General features: G+C 39.6%; 1 protein-coding gene across 1 annotated transcript in view; it reads right to left on the bottom strand.

Moving 5' to 3' along the window:
- Positions 1 to 5707: 5707 nt before the first annotated feature.
- The window catches only part of HSDL2 (hydroxysteroid dehydrogenase like 2), an 82210-nt gene continuing 70499 nt past the window's right edge, over positions 5708 to 17418 (bottom strand). The window contains exons 10-11 of the mRNA XM_050761024.1: positions 17037 to 17165; positions 5708 to 6016 (exon numbers count right to left, since the gene is read on the bottom strand). Of these exons, the coding sequence (XP_050616981.1) occupies positions 5904 to 6016; positions 17037 to 17165 (242 nt within the window). The 3' untranslated portion in view covers positions 5708 to 5903. The remainder of the gene's footprint in view (positions 6017 to 17036; positions 17166 to 17418) is intronic.

Genomic DNA, 17418 nt, shown 5'->3' on the forward strand with positions numbered 1-17418 from the left:
CTCTAAAAAAAGTAAAAGTAATTTTTAAAAATCATTTTAATTCACCATATTAATAGAATAAAGGAGAATAACCCTAATCGTCTCAATAGATAATAGGAATAGCATTTGACAAAATTCAGCAATAGTATGATTGAGAATACTCAGCAGATAAACAATAATCAGCCTGATAATGTGCATCTACAAAAAAAACACCCTACAACTGTCATAGTTAATGGTGAAAAAACACAGTGTTTTCCCCCTAAGACTAAGAACAAGGCTGGGATATCCATTTTTACTACCAGTATTCACCACTATACTGTGGGTCTAACAGTGCAATATGACAAGAAAAGAAATATATAAGGCACCCAGAATGTTAAAGAAGAAATAAAACTATCTTTACTTGCAGATAACTATCACATACCTAGAAAATCCTAAGGGATTTACAAAAAAGCTGCTAAAACTAGTAAGTAGGTTTAACAGTATTGCAGGACACAAAGTATTTCTGTATCCTAACACAGAATAATTAAAAACTGGAATTTAAAAAATTATTTAGGCTGGGCATGGTGGCTCACACCTATAATCCCAGCACTTTGGGAGGCTGAGGTGGGAGGATTACTTGAAGCCAGGAGTTTGAGACCAGCCTGGGCAACAAAGTGAGACCTTGTCCATACAAAAAAAAAAACAAAGCCAGGCATGGTGGTATTTGCCTGTAATCCCAGCTACTTGGAAAGCTGAGGCGGGAGCCCAGGAAAGCTGAGACTTGGAAAGCTGAGACCTTGAGCCCAGGAATTCAAGGCTGCAGTGAGCTATGAGCATGCCACTGCACTCTAGAATGCACTGCAGAAAAAAGAAAACATCTGTGCACTGAGGTACACTATGAAAGCATTACATGACTGTTTTGGGAAAAACTCCAAACCATTTTTCCTCTGCTCTTATACCAACACAGCAATCACCAACACACAAGAAGACTTATGTGACCAAATGTGTGAGGGTTTTTCCCACACACTAAGCAGTGGACACCAAGTGGGTGTCCTCCAATTTTATTCTGACACTATCTACTTGGAGATAGTGGGTATCACGATGTTGCCCACTATCTACTATCTCCAAAGTGTTAGATGCCACAGGTCGAGGGCTCAGTCCCCAAAACTGGCCCACCTCTCAGACACCAGTTGTAACTCTGGGCCTCTGGAAATTCTGACTAACTGACTTCAAGTTGGGGTTCCCACAACCCCCACTTGGGGTTCGATTAATTTGCTGGTGCAGCTCACAGAACTCAGGGAAACACATTTACCAGTTTATCGTAAAGAAAATAATAAAGGATACATATGAAGAGATGCGTAGGGCACAGTATTGGGGAAGGGGGCACAGAGCTCTCCAGCCCTCCCTGGGTGCATCACCCTCCAGGACCCTCCATGTGTTCAGCTATCCAGAAGCTCTTGGAACCCAGTCCTCTTGGGTTTTTATGGAGGCTTCATTAAGTTGGCATTCTTTCCCCCAGCATATAGAGCAGCATCCTCTCTAGAATGAGGGTTTATATGACCCACAGTTCTGCCTTGGGGAGGTGAAAGGAAGGCAAGAGAAGGTCAGAGAGATTCCGTTTCCTGAGGCCTGCCTGCAAGGCCTGACACACCCAACATTGTAACAAATGCTTGTAACAATGCTATAGGAATTATAAGCCAGGAACCCTGGAGAAAAACATAGAGGGGGAGAGGGGGAGGGGGGAAGAGAAAGAGAGGAAAAAAACACAATGACCCAACCTCATGGCATTTCACTCTTAGACTTTTATCTTGACTCTGAGAGACTCAAGATTCAATTTAAAAATGGCATCCTTAATTCTTTTTTTTTTTTTTTTTTTTTTAAAGACAGAGTCTTACTCTGTTATCCAGGTTGGAGTGCAGTGGTGCAGTCTTGGCTCAATGCAACCTCCACCTCCTGGGCTCAAACAATTCTCACACTTCAGCCTCCTGGGTAGCTGGGATTACAGGCCACGCTGCCACACCCGGCTAATTTTTGTATTTTTAGTAGAGATGGGGTTTCACCATGTTGGCTAGGCTGGTCTCGAACTGCTGGCCTCAAGTGATCCGCTGACCTCAGCCTCCCAAAGTGCTGGGATTACAGGTGTGACCTACCATGCCTGGACAGCATCCTTAAAATTTTTCTTTTTTTTTTTTTTTTTTTTTTGAGACAGTCTCGCTCTGTCGCCCAGGCTGGAGTGCAGTGGCATGATGTCAGCTCACTGCAAGCTCCGCCCCCCCGGTTCACGCCATTCTCCTGCCTCAGCCTCCTGTGTAGCTGGGACTACAGGCGCCTGCCACCACGCCCGGCTAATTTTTTTTTTTTTTATTTTTAGTAGAGACGGGGTGTCACTGTGTTAGCCAGGATGGTCTCGATCTCCTGACCTTGTGATCCGCCCGTCTCGGCCTCCCAAAGTGCTGGGATTACAGGCGGGAGCCACTGCGCCCGGCCCTTAAATTTTTAAAGAACTGTGTACTTCACCTTCTGGCTATGTTTGCCTTTTACATGTATTAGGGCCTAGAAGCTGCAAATACTTACAAAAATGGTGAAATCTTACTAAAGATAAATGAGAATTATGATGACCATTATGTGGAACATTCCAGATGAATAAGACTGTTTGTTCATCTAAGAATTGAGTTTAAAAATGAGGGCTTCTGAATCAGGCCCTCCCAGGGATACCTACTGATGTGCAAAAGCTTCTAAAAAGATTTCAAAAATGTTTGCCTCTTTAAAAGATCCCATGTAGAAGGCAAGAAGGCAAATGAAAAGCTTTAGCAACTAGTTTATAAGAAGATTGAATCTGCCAACCTTTTCACTTAGTTACTATTTTACTCCAAAGGCAAAAAGAATGCTAGGTAATATTTATAAAAATTAGGCCCGTGGGTAAAGCAGGTTTGCTTCTTTTTCAGAACTATCCATCTGCGTCCAGAAATAGGAAACCCTTTGTCTGCTCTATTTGCTAATGGGCTCTGCCCTGAACTCAGTAATCTAGTTAAGAAACAGAAGCTAAGTTGAAAAGACCACCTATTGAATTAAATCAGTCTCCAAAATTTGCATTTCTGGTATTTGGCCAGTTATTTTGAAACTCTTTGTAAAAATGTGTATCTATAAAGGAAAATCAGTAGAAATTCTTACAATAGGTGAGAGCATTAGTCCAAATAAACCTCACCTTCGACCATTTTGTCTTAACTGGGCTTCTTAGCATCACCTTTCTGTCTTGGCAAATAACAATATTTGGGCCTGAAATGTAAGTTCTTTGCCTTTGAGATGTAAATTTTCTACCTTGTGTTACCTAGGAACCATCCCTTTCAAAATGCAATTCAGGATAGAAAATTTTTAAATGGTTATTTAAAAAAGGGATGAATAGTAGACTGTGATGGGTTTAAAACAAAGGTGTAATCTAATGATTGGATGGATCAGAGGAACTCATTGCTGGTCCCCTAACATTACAAGCTCAAAACCAGTCAGCTCAATTTACTCCAATTTGGAAAAAATTTTAAAGCCAGAAGGCAGAGATTCCGATGGGCAACCTAACTAACAATCACTTAGGGCAATAATCAAGCAGGTCAGTCAAGAAAAGGGCAAGGTCCCTTGACTCAATCCCCCTGTTGGAATGGGTATAATTAGCAAATTCATGTTTTAATGACCAGAACCCAGAGATTGCTGCCTCACGGTATTTTCTACTTCTCATTTTCCCAAACCTTAAAGAATGTCAAAGAATAAAATCTCAACAAATTAAATTGTAAAGATCTAATTGGCTTTTATTAGCGATTCATGAACCGGGTAGCATCCAGCCTACAAAATAAACAGAAGCTCCACCAGGTGTGACGGAACGGTCTGCATTTGTCAGGCAGCACTAGCAGGAACAAGGAAACAGCATAGTAGAAGTAGCAGATTGGTTAACATCAGGTTACTTCAGGTTACGTTCCTTGTGTGGATTAAAGCAGAGGGGGCTTCCTCGTCACCATCACGCTGGCTCATGTTGACTGGACTCCCTTTGATCAGTTGCAGTGAATCTCTGGACTTGTTGAAACTGTCCTATTTTTAAGTTCACTTTGATTACACGTACTCCATTCCTGGATGGAGAGGTGAGATCTTGGAGTTCCATTCAACATAAATGTATTGGAAAGTTTTTGTTAGATAGGGCTTGTTAATTTTGGCCTTGGGCTACTCCTTTCCCATCTCTGATCCTCTGCTTCCTAACTTGTAAAATACAGATTAAATGCTCCTGACATTATGATTCTAAGAAATGTCAGGATTAGCTAAATTGCTTAATGGCACAATAATATTAGAGTGGAAGATGAGAAGCAAAATTGTTACGCTGAGCAAGTATTTTTAACTGATTGAAATGAAAGATAAGAGCTTTTTTAAAGTTTATCCTCCCCTCAACCCTCCCAGCCTCTCAAACCACTGTATCAGCTTGCGAGGGCTGCCATAAAAAAAACCCCACAGATTGAGTGGCTTTTTAAATTAACTTATTTGGTGGGTAGAGATAGGGTCTTACTATGTTGTCCAGGCTGGCCTTGAACTCCTGGCCTCAAGCAATCCTCCTGCCTTGGCCTCCCACAGTGGACGGCTTAACAACAGAAATTTATTTCTCACTATTCTGGAGATTAGAAGTCAAAGATCAAGGTGCTGGTGATTTTGTTTCTTCTGAGGCCTCTCTTTGCTTGCAGATAGCTGCCTTCTCACTGTGTCCTCTCCTGGTCCTTGTTCTGTGCACGCATCGCTGGTATCTCTTATGTCCAAAGGACACCGTGTTGGATTAGACTAACAGCCTCCTTTGAACTCAGTCACCTCTTTAAAGACCTCATCTCCAAATAGAAATGGGAGGTAGGACTTCAAGGAAGGAATTGGGGGTTACACAATTCAGCCCATACCAATGCCCTATCCTCAGGTTCCTGTTTCGAAACATGGTAGCCAAATGCATACTCCTAGGGAGAAAATTATTTTGTTTTAGGACAATTTAAACATATTTTTACATGGAATACATACTGCAATTTGTTAAATTACATTAGTAATATTTTCCTATGGCTAAGTCTACCTGGAAAGCTAGTTATCAAAATGAAAAATGAATTGTTTCATTTAGTCCTCACCAGTAGTAGTTAATTCGTTTTTTGTGATTTTTGTTAAATGCACTATATACGATTTTCTTTTTTTTTTTTTTTTTTTTTTTTTTTGAGACGGAGTCTGGCGCCCGGGCTGGAGTGCAGTGGCCGGATCTCAGCTCACTGCAAGCTCCGCCCCCCGGGTTTACGCCATTCTCCTGCCTCAGCCTCCCGAGTAGCTGGGACTACAGGCGCCCGCCGCCTCTCCCGGCTAGTTTTTTGTATTTTTTTAGTAGAGACGGGGTTTCACCGTGTTCGCCAGGATGGTCTCGATCTCCTGACCTAGTGATCCGCCCGTCTCGGCCTCCCAAAGTGCTGGGATTACAGGCTTGAGCCACCGCGCCCGGCCCACGATTTTCTTTAAAATAAGTATATAAAAATCAAATACATCATTAAAATTTTCATTAGTATACAATCCAAAACTAAAAATTTTAAAACAGACTAGCTTCATTTTACATGACAAAGAGCTAATTTTACTGCTTGATCTGACTGGCTGCCCAAAATACTTTTCTTGGAGAAAGACAGTGAGTGAGATGTAAGGCTCAAAGGGTTAAACCCTTGAAATATAAAAACACATACTGTCTTAGAATCCCACTTAATGAAGCTTATGTTTGATTAGCTTGCTGTTTTAATTACAATTTCAGGTCTTTTAGAGACAAATTCTATTTTTTCCAGAACAAACGTGCATATCCTTATAACACAACAGGGAAGAAAACAAACATTAGATTTTAACTGTTGAGCTTTTTTTACTTTTTGAGCATAGCAGTCGATTTTTTTTTTTTTTTTTTTTTATCTTTTCCTTCACAGTCTGGCATTCATCTGATTCATTAGCTTCTCCAATTTGATTGCTAGGGCCATGTTACCTTTAATCTTCAATTTTCCTGACATGAATGCCATTGTTGGTTTTAGTTTCCCTAAAATGAGAAAAGGAGAAGAGAGAAAAGCAACCATGAATGCCCTTAGGGATATACTGCTTTAAGAACACTCATTCTAAAAGAATCTCGAGTTCTATAAACCTCAGAAGCACAGAAATTTCTGTTACAGCATTTTATATCAGTATCTTGGGAATCCCAATTCCTAGACTTAAATGTTAACAATATCCTATAAGAGCTAGCATAAAAACCACAATCAGCAAAAGATTAGAGCAAATGTTTTTACACTAAAAAGATTTTTATACACTAAAGGATACACGGCCCTCTAATGAATTCTGCTAAACAAATACTGTCTATTTTAGTTAATTTTCCAACTTATGATAGTTCATTAAACTTTTAACATTTCAAGTTTAAGTTAAAAAAACCAAAGAGTGTAAATGAACAAAATATTCTTAAGAAATGATCATTAAAAGTATAGTGTATGGACACAAAATATGTGTTAGCATTACTTTAACCACAGAAATGCCAGGGTATAAAAAATGTGAGCATTAAAATAGAATTGTAGCTAGTAACAACATGTAATAAATATGAGCTCCATGGAGAGAAGTACATTTGTTATCTGCTACTCTTATTCCAGTGTCAGTACGGGGTCTGTCACATAGTGGAATTAATGAGGAAACAGACTCAAAAAGGATTTTGACTTGCCCAAGGTCACACAGCTTGTATGAGGCAGTGCTGCAATTCAAAGCCAGATATGTCTGCCTTTCATTTATGACTTTTTTTTCCTTTTCTTTTTATTTTGAGACAGGGTCTCACTCTGTCTCCCAGGCTGGAGTACAGTGGTGTGATCGTTGCTTACTGCAGCCTCAACTTCCCAGGTTCAGCCGAACCTCCTACCTCAGCCTCCTGAGTAGCTGGACTACAGGCGTGCAACACCATGCAGGGCTAATTTTGTAGAGATGAGGTTTTGCTATGTTGCCCAGGCTGGTCTCAAGTGATCCACTTGCCTCCCAGAGTGCTGGGATTACAGATGTGAGCCATCTGGCCCAGCCTCATTTATGATTTTGTCTTACATTATGCTAATTGATATAGATGACAGATCTCCTAGAAGGCACAAAATGTGTTTGGTATATTAGTAGCCACCCTCCCCACCACTGTGCTCCACACAGGTTCTTTGTAGAGAAAGTATATGAGTTAATGTATTTTATATATATTATATTAAGCTATTAAATGCCTTTAAATGATTCCAAATAGAGGTTGTAGCAAAGCCTCATAGAGTTATTATAAGGTAGAAAGGATCAAGTCCAACTCTTTTAATGAATAAACTGAGCTGTGTCCTACTTTAAGACAATGTGATGTTTAAATCCCAATACTAGCAAATAATAAATGAAGGGCAACTTTCATTTACATGGAGGATACTGAAGGATCTTTATTATTGAAGGAACAGAACAGCCCCTCAAAAAACACAGACATCTGGGTGTCCTTCAGCTAAATCAACTGGATCATGCTCTGTTATTCTACAGTGAAGCCTACCATTCCACCCACCCCACTCACACACATCTTCCAATCAGCTTTGCAAAGCCTTGCCCATAGAGATGAATGGACATCAAATATAACCAAAACCAAAACATAGATAAGAGCAACTTGGAGGAAACAGAATGCAGGCTCAGATGAAAGATAACTAAAATAGAGTAAATGGAGAACAAATTAAAAATTCCATAATCTCTGCCCTCAGAGATAAAAGAAAATAATACAGCAAGGGATGGAGAACAGGATGCAGGCGGAGAGAGAGGGAAGAGGAGGAGCACAGGAAGGAGAGATGAAAAGAAGAGGGGATAAAGAGGAAGGAGAGGGGAGAAAAAGGGAAAGGGGGAAAGGCAGCGATACCAGGGAAAGACAGGGGATGGGTTGGATTGACGAGGAGGAAGAAAACAAGATGAGCTCTTAGAAATTAAAATTTTACTCAACAAAATTAAAATGCAATAGAAAGGAAAAAGAAGGTGAGTCGATCTCCTAGAAGGTGAAAAGAATTATACAAATACATGTGCAATAGGAGAAATGCATGATTAAATCAGATGATCTTTTCTCCAGAAAGTCAGAAGAGAGAAAACTGAGAGAACTATCAAAGAAATAACGTAAGAACTTTTCAAGGGGCTGAAAAAATGACAGAAGACATTTACCTTTTATCACTGTGAAATATGAGACCACCACAGAGAAAGATGCCTCTGATTTCAAAAACTTTCAGAAAGGACAAGGGTAGATAGAAAAGATTAAGAACAACAACATCAAATTCTCAACGATAATCTTAAGATGATAAAGCAATGGCCTCAAAATTCTGAGGGAAAATGAATTGCAACCCAGAAATCTCTACCCAAACAATCAAGAGAGTTGGTAGAATAATAGTGGTTTCAGATACACACAAAAATTTTCTCTAAGGTATCCTTTCTCATGAAACTACTGGAGAATGTGTGCCACCAAAATGAAGATGTAAAGGAAGAAAGAAGACATGGGATCCAGGAAACAGGAGATTCAATGCAGGAGAGAGTTAAATTTCTAGGACAACAGCTGTGTAGCAGGCTTAATGAGCTTCAGGTCTGGATTATAACATGAAGACAAAGGGCTCCAGGGAAAAAATGGACTGACATGAGCTGATACATTTGACAATGTAGAAAACTGCATCAGGAAGCTGTGGGAAGAGTACAGGAAGACTCTGCTTAGTGTCATGGACTGAATGTTGGCATTCCCCACAAACTTCATCTCTTGAAGCTCTTGCCCTCGGTGTGATGGTCTCAGGAAGTGGGGCGTTGGGAAAATAATTTGGTTTAGGTGAAATCATGAGGATGGAGCCAGAATGATGGGATTAGTGCCCTTATAAGAAAAGGAAGAGAGGCCGGGCGCGGTGGCTCAAGCCTGTAATCCCAGCACTTTGGGAGGCCGAGGCGGGCGGATCACAAGGTCAGGAGATCGAGACCACAGTGAAACCCCGTCTCTACTAAAAATACAAAAAATTAGCCGGGCGCGGTGGCGGGCGCCTGTAGTCCCAGCTACTCAGGAGGCTGAGGCAGGAGAATGGCGGGAACCCGGGAGGCGGAGCTTGCAGTGAGCCGAGATCGCGCCACTGCACTCCAGCCTGGGCGACAGCGTGAGACTCCGTCTCAAAAAAAAAAAAAAAAAAAAAAAAAAAAAAAAAAAAAAAAAGAAAAGGAAGAGAAATAATTCAGTGGCATTTAAGTCCAGCCACAATGTTGTGTACCACCACGCAACACATGTGGTATCTATCTAGTTTCAACCCATTTTCATCATCCCAAAATGAAACCCTCAGGGATTCAGCATTAGCAGTTCCCCCTGCCTCCAGACTCTGGCAACCACCAACAGCTCTCTGTGTCTCTGGATGCACCCATTCTAGATATTTAATATAAAAGGATTTCGACAGTATATGATCTTTGGTGTCTGGCTTTTTTCATTTAGCATAATGTCCCATGGTATAGCATGTGTCAGTACTTCATTCCTTTTTATGGCTGACTACTATTTCATTGTATGTATATACCACTCTTTGTTTATCCATGTATCCCTTAATGGACATTTGGGTTGTTTCCGTCTTTTGCCTATTGTGAATAGCGCTGCTGTGAATATGCATGTACATTTATTTGTTTGAGTGCCTGTTTTCAATTCTTTTGAGTATAGATTTACAAGTAGAAATTGTCATTTGGTAATTCTGTAATTAACTGTACCTATACATCTATGGGTTTAAACCCATGTGTCTATAGTCAACTGATCTTCCTTCAACAAGGGTGCCAAGACCATTTAACACAGGAAAAAACAGTCTATTCCACAAATGGTGCTGGGATAACTGGATATCCACATACAAAAGAATGAAGTTGGACTCTCCTGCTATCTACAAAAATTAACTTAAAATGAATCATAAACCTAAATGTAAGAGGTAAAACTCAAAACTCTTAGAAGAAAATATAGGGATAAAGCTTCCTAACCTTGATTTGGCAAATGATTCTTAGATATGACACTGGAAGTAAAAACCAAAAAACATAGGTTGAACGTTAAAACTAAAAACATATGTGCTTCAAAATATATCATCAAGAAAGTGAAAGACAACCCACAAAAAATGTGAAAAAGCATTTGTAAATCATGTATCTGATGAAACGTAACTGAAAATATATGAAGAGTTTCTTTCTTTTTTTTTTTTTTTGGATACAGTGTCTCTCTGTCACCCAGACTAGAGTACAGTGGCATGATCTTGGCTCACTGCAACCTCCGCTTCCTGGGTTAAAGCGATTCTCCTGCCTCAGTTTCCTAAGTAGATGGGATTACAGGCGCCTGCCACCATACCTGGCTAATTTTTGTATTTTTAGTAGAGACAGGGTTTCACCATGTTGGCCAGGCTGGTCTCGAACTCCTGACCTCAAGTGATCTGCCCTCCTCGGCCTCCCAAAGTGCTAGGATTACAGGTGTGAGCCACTGCGCCTGGCCATAATTTCTTAAAACTGAATAATAAAAGACAAATAACCAAATTTTGAAATGGCAAAGGACTTGAATGGAGATTTCTCCAAGGAAATACCTTTGATCCATAAGCACATGAAAAAATGTATATCATTTGTCATTAGAGAAATGCAGATCAAAACAACAAGAAGCCATTTCACATCCACTAGGGTGGCAATAATGAAAAAACAAAATAATAAAAAAAACCCAGAAAAGAAGTGTTGGTAAGGGCTAGGATATGGAAAAATAGAAATCCTTGTACATTGGTCGTGGGAATGTAAATGATGTAGCCACTATGAAACACCTTTTGGCAATTCTTTGAGAAGTTAAACATATATTATGACCTAGAAATTCTACTCCCATGTAGATAGCCAAGAGAAAGGAAAACATATATCCACACAGAAACTTGTATATGAATGTTTATTGAAGCATTATTCATAATAGCCAGACAGCAGAAATAACCTACCTGTCCATCAGAAGATGAATGGGTAAATGAATTGTGGCAAATCCATATAATGGAATAATATTCAGCCATAAAAAGAAATGAGGTACTGATACATGCTACAGCTTGGATGAACCTCAAAAACATTATACTAAGTAAAATAAGTCAGATGCAAAAAATCACATATTGTATGATTCCATTTATTTAAAATATTCAGAATATGCAAATCAATAGAGAAAAAGCAGATTAGTGGTTGCCAGGGGAGGTGAGAATGAGAAGTGCTTACTTACATATGGTACAGGTATTCTTCTGCAGTGATGAAAAAATTTTGAAACCAGGGAGAAGTGGTGGTTGCACAGCATTGTGAATGTTAAATGTCACTGAACTATACACTTTAAAATGACTAATTGCGGCCGATTGCGGCCAGGCGCGGTGGCTCATGCCTGTAATCCCAGCACTTTGGCAGGCCGAGGCAGGCAGATTGCCTGAGGTCAGGAGTTCGAGACCAGTCTGGCCAACATGGTGAAATTCTGTCTCTACTAAAAATACAAAAATTAGCCAGGCATGGTAGTGGGCTCCTGTAATCTCAGCTACCTGCGAGACTGAGGCAGGAGAATTGCTTGAACCCAGGAGGCAGATGTTGCAGTGAGCCAAGATTGCGCCACTGCACTCCAGCTGGGCTGACAGAGTGAGACTCTGTCTCAAAAAATAAAATACACTTTAAATGGGTGAACTGTATGGTATATGAATTATATCTCAATAAAGCTGTTTTTAAAAAGCTATTGACATACAACAAGAAATTGAATTGTTAATTTAAAATATTCCTACAAAAAAATCCCAGCTACAAAATGGCTTCACTAATTAATTCAAATGATACAAAATCAAAACACAAAAATTAAGTATAGGTCTATATACCAGAAACAGGCAATTTGGAATAAACTAACAACAATAATTTCATTCACAATAGTAAAAAAGAATAAAATATTTAGTGGGAAAAGCATGAACCATAAGAGGAAAAAATCATAGATTAAACTTGATCAAAACAAAAAACTTTTGTAATACAAATATACTATTAAGAAAATGGAAAGAGAAGCCACATACTGGGAGAAAATATTTGCAAATCACATATCCAATAAAGAACATGCATCCAGAATTTATAAAGAATCTTACAACTCAATATTAAAAAGATGACTCAATTTTACTTTATTTTGTGTGTGTGTGTGTGTGTGTGTTTAGAAGCAGGGTCTCACTATGTTATTCAGGCTGGTCTCATACTCCTGGCCTCAAGTATCCTCTTTCTTTGGCCCCCCAAAGTGTTGAAATTATAGGCATGAGCCACCATGCCTGGCTGACAACTCAATTTTAAAATGAGCAAAGACTGAATAGACAATTCACCCAATATAAATAGCTATTAAACACATGAAAATATGTTTAACATCATTATCAGTAAGAAAATGCAAATTAAAACAACACTAGGCACGGTGGCTCGTGCCTATAATCCCAGCGCTTTGGGAGGCTGAGGTGGGTGGATCACTTGAGGCCAGGAGTTTGAGAGCAGCCTGGCCAACATGGTGAAACCCCATCTCTAGTAAAAATACAAAAATTACCTAGGTGTGGTAGTGCATGCCTGTAATCCCAGCTTCTTGGGAGGCTGAGGCATGAGAATTGCTTGAACCCAGGAGGTGGAGGTTGCAGCGAGCTAAGATCATGCCACTGCACTCCAGCCTGGGAGACAGAGCAAGACTCTGTCTCAAAAAATAAACAAACACATAAACAAACATATGAGATACCACTACACGCCTACTAGAATGGCTATAATAAAAAAGACAACAAGCCAACTCTGGGTGTACTGCCTATGAGTTGACCCTGCTCTGCAAGGAGCAGTTAAAAAAAATGTTTTTAAAAGACAACAAGTGTTGGTGAGTAGGTAGAGAAAATGAAACCTTAATACACTGCTGATGGGACTATAAAAATGGTATAGGCACTGTAGCAAATAGTTTGGTAGGTTCTTAAAAAGTTAAATATTGGCTTACAGTGGTTCTCACCTGTAATCCCAGGACTTTGGAAAGCTGAGGTGGGAGGATTGCTTTAGCCCAAAAGTTCAAGACCAGCCTGGGCAACAAAGCGAGACCCTATCTCTATTTTATTTTAAGTGAAAAAAAAAAAAAAAAGTTAAATGTCAACTTACCATATGACCTAGCAATTCCATTCTTAAAAATCTACCCAAGAAAAATGAAAACAAATATCCATACTGATACATGTATGAGAATGTTCATAGCAGCAATATTCATAATAGCCAAAAACTTGAAACAATCCAAGTGTCCATCAGCTGGAGAGTGAATAAACAACATGTGGTATATCCATACAATGGAATACTATTCAGCAATAAAAAGGAACCGAACTATTGATACCAGCTACAACATATATATGAATGAATATCAAAAGCCTATGCTAAGTAAAAGGACCTAGATGCAAAAGACTATACACTGTTTTATTCCATATATATAAAATGTCCAGAAATAGCAAATTTATAGAGACGGAGAGGAAATTAGTATTTGGCTGGCTAGGGGGTTGGGAGTGGAAATAGGATTGACTGCAAAGAGACATGAAGAATTTTTTGGTGTGATGAAATGTTCTCATAACATACAGTCCATAACTGGACTGTAGTTATGGCTGTGCAACTATAAATTTATTAAAAATCATTTATACTTAGGATGGTAAATTTTATTGCATGTGAATTAGACCTCAACAATACTGTTTTAACAAAAGGTTTTTTAAAAAGCTAGTAAGCTCAATGTTTTATACACACACACACACACCCCTCCTCAAGTAATACTGCTCAATTTACTTTATTTCTATCATACTGCTCCACCATATAGTGGCCTCTATTGGCCAAAAGGAGAGATTCCGATTAGTTGGTTACTAGTTGCTTTTTTTTTTTTTTTTTTTTTTTTTTTTTGAGACAGAGTGTCAGTCAGTCACCCAGGCTGGAGTGCAGTGGCTTGATCTCAGCTCACTGCAACCTCTGCTTCCAAGGTTCAGCCTATTCTTGTGCCTCAGCCTCCCAAGGAGCTGGAGTTACAGGCATGTGCCACCACACCCGGCTAATTTTTGTATTTTTGGTAGAGACAGGGTTTCGCCCTGTAGGCCAGGCTGGTCTCAAACTCCTGACCTCAAGGCATGCATCTGCCTTGGCCTCCCAAAGTGCTGGGATTACAGGCATGAGCCACCATGCCTGGCCTAAATTTTATGTTTATAATGTATCCACTATATAAACTAGGCATAGAAATGGCTATGGTTTCATCAAAGAGAATTCTTAGGATGTAAAGTCTAAATTGTGCCCATTTAGAGGAAAGCAGATGGGAAAAACAGAAATAAAAGGACATAAGAAGCACAAGCAAACTCACTTGCTCCCAATCTAAACCATACCTATAAAATATACTTGATAAGAATAACTGTTTTTTTTAAATAATTCATATAACTGACTGACCTCATCCAGTGAACTCAAGACCACATTCAAAGAAAGATACCAATTAAAAAGCCTATTATTTCAAGTGTATGCTACATAAGTGAAATGTAAATTAAAGAAAGAAGTCACTTGATTTCTTCACCTTTGGAGGGCAGACTAGCATAAGCTTTGGAGTTAGCTTGGATTCAAATCCTAGCTCTATTTTCTCATTCATCAGCTGACCTTGGGCTTATTATTTTATCAAAGCCTCAGTACTTACTGGTATAAAATGGAGAACATATTTTATTGGAAAGGACTGTTGGGAGTATTGCTTAACCTATAGCAATCATATAATAAATAAATCATACATAATTACTGTTATTTCCATTTAGAAGTTGACAATAAATTTTTATTTTAAATGGTCTTCATGTTCAATACTTATAAGAAACCAGTTCAGGCCGGGCGCGGTGGCTCAAGCCTGTAATCCCAGCACTTTGGGAGGCCGAGACGGGCGGATCACGAGGTCAGGAGATCGAGACCATCCTGGCTAACACGGTGAAACCCCATCTCTACTAAAAATACAAAAAAAAAAAAAAAAAAAACTAGCCGGGCGAGGTGGCGGGCGCCTGTAGTCCCAGCTACTCCGGAGGCTGAGGCAGGAGAATGGCGTAAACCCGGGAGGCGGAGCTTGCAGTGAGCTGAGATCCGGCCACTGCACTCCAGCCCGGGCTACAGAGCAAGACTCCGTCTCAAAAAAAAAAAAAAAAAAGAAACCAGTTCACCAATTCATTGAGCATTTATTAAATGTGTCCAAAGAACTGTGTTTAAGCTCTATGGAGAGATAGTTGTTGAAACACTAAACTATTAAAAATCATTAAAGGGGCCAGGCATGGTGGCTCACGCTTGTAATGCCAGCACTTGGGGAGGCCAAGGTGGGTGGATCACCTGAGGTCAGGAATTCGAGACCAGCCTGGCCAACATGGTGAAACCCTGTCTTTACTAAAAATACAAAAAATTAGCCAGGCATGGTGGTGGGCACCTGTAATCCCAGCAACTCTGGAGGCTGAGGCAGAAGAATCACTTGAACCTGGAGGCAGAGGTTTCAGTGAGCCAAGGTTGCACCATTGCACTCCAGCCTGGGCAACAAGAGCTAAACTACATCTCAAAAAAAAAAAAAAAAATCCTTAAAGGGAAAACCACTGATAAACATTGAAAAGATGTTATAGTGTATTAAGTGAAAAAGATTGCCAAACAGCAGTAATGGTATGATCCTGTTTTTATAAGCACACATGTATATATACACTCACACACACAAATATACATATGTATGATGCTAAACCAAATTATGCAAACCATAATAAGATGAGCATAACATACATATATAGATGCTAAACCATATTTTGGTTTGGTTATGGTTTAGCATCATACATATGTATATTATGGTCATCTTTCAGTGGTATGGTAAAAATAATTTTATTTTCTTTTTTCTTAGGTATACTTTCTCTTTTTTTGAGACAGGGTCTCATTCTGCCGCCCAGGCTGGAGTGCAGTGGTCTTATCTCAACTTACTGCAGCCTCCACCTCCTGGGCTCAGGCAATCCTCCTACCTTAACCACTGGAGTAGCTGGGGACTACAGGTGCACACCAGCACACCCAACCAATTTTTGTATTTTCTGTAGAGACATGGTTTCCCCATGTTGCCCACGCTGGTCTCAAACTCCTGGGCGCAAGTGATCCTCCCACCTTGGCCTCCCAAAGTGTTGGGATTACAGGCATGAGCCACCATGCCTGGCCTATCTTTTCTAATTTTCATATGAACATTTAACACCACTTTAAAAAAAGGGAAAAGTTGAAGAAATGTTGATCATTAGTACACTGTATACAGATTGGCTCAGATGGAATGTAGGCAATTAGCATCCTGAATTAGAACTGGAAAGAAAGACTTAGAGGGCACAGAATACACCATGTTCCTGTTTAGAAAGATTAAAACAGAACGAAGTCTGAATAACATTTATAATTCATTCCATGAAAGACTCTTTAGATCAGAATGTTATGCTTAGTTTCAAGTGCTGCTTCTAGTTTTTTAGAATTTGAGTTAATTAACTTATCATTTGGAGTAGTTTTCTAAGAGTAAAAAAGAGAAAATTATCCTTAATTTTCTAGCACAGTTAGAGGTAAATGGACAGAATAGAAAAATCACACAAAAGGTTCTCTGGGTTTGGGACTCCACAGAAAGCAGGGTTACTAGGCCATGGCCGAGGGCTGGTATGTGTTTCGTATTCAAACAGCTGGCAGGATGGAAGCACGACCTTACTCTTGATAAGTGAATTGCTGCTACTGAGTTCAGTGCCTCCAGTGACTGGGGTGTTATTGGAAACATAATACCTTAGGCCAGCTAATATGTTGAAGCCCACTCAGGAGTCCCTTTGAATTATCTCTCTGTTCCCAACATTACTGGCTTCTCAGTAATGGAAGAAAATGATTCTGACATCTGCCTTCCACCTGTGAGAGGAGGGAGAAGTGGCAATAGAGGCAACAGTAAGAACAGCCTTCCCAAAACTAAGATTCCACTGCTGCCAACATCTACAAGTCTTGATTATTTGGGAAGGGATAAAGCAAAATATCAGAACTAAATTTTCGCTGAACAATAAGGTAAACTAATAAACTGGAAAACTCACCTGAAAACATTTTTACAAAGTCATCAGTAGACATACTCATCACCACATCTGCCTGATCAGAAGGCTCTCCATATCCGACATTCCCACCCTTGCTTTTCAGATCAAGAAACCACGTGCCACCATCTTCACCTAGAGAGATAAACATATGGAAATCAGTGTTATAGGAGCCCTGTTCTTCTTAAATTTAATAATTACTTCAATTAGAATAATCTTACAAAATGCTGTTTCCCAAGTTAAAATCCCCAGACCTCCATCAGTCAAATTCAGCAAATATTTATTAAGCATGTCCAGGTACTCTGCTAGGCTCTGAATACTCTTCAATTAAAAAAAAAAAAAAAAACATGGTTCTACTCACAAAAGAGGAAGTAGAGGGTGATGTGGG

This window comes from Macaca thibetana, chromosome 15 (assembly GCF_024542745.1).
Source record: "Macaca thibetana thibetana isolate TM-01 chromosome 15, ASM2454274v1, whole genome shotgun sequence".
Taxonomy (NCBI): domain Eukaryota; kingdom Metazoa; phylum Chordata; class Mammalia; order Primates; family Cercopithecidae; genus Macaca; species Macaca thibetana.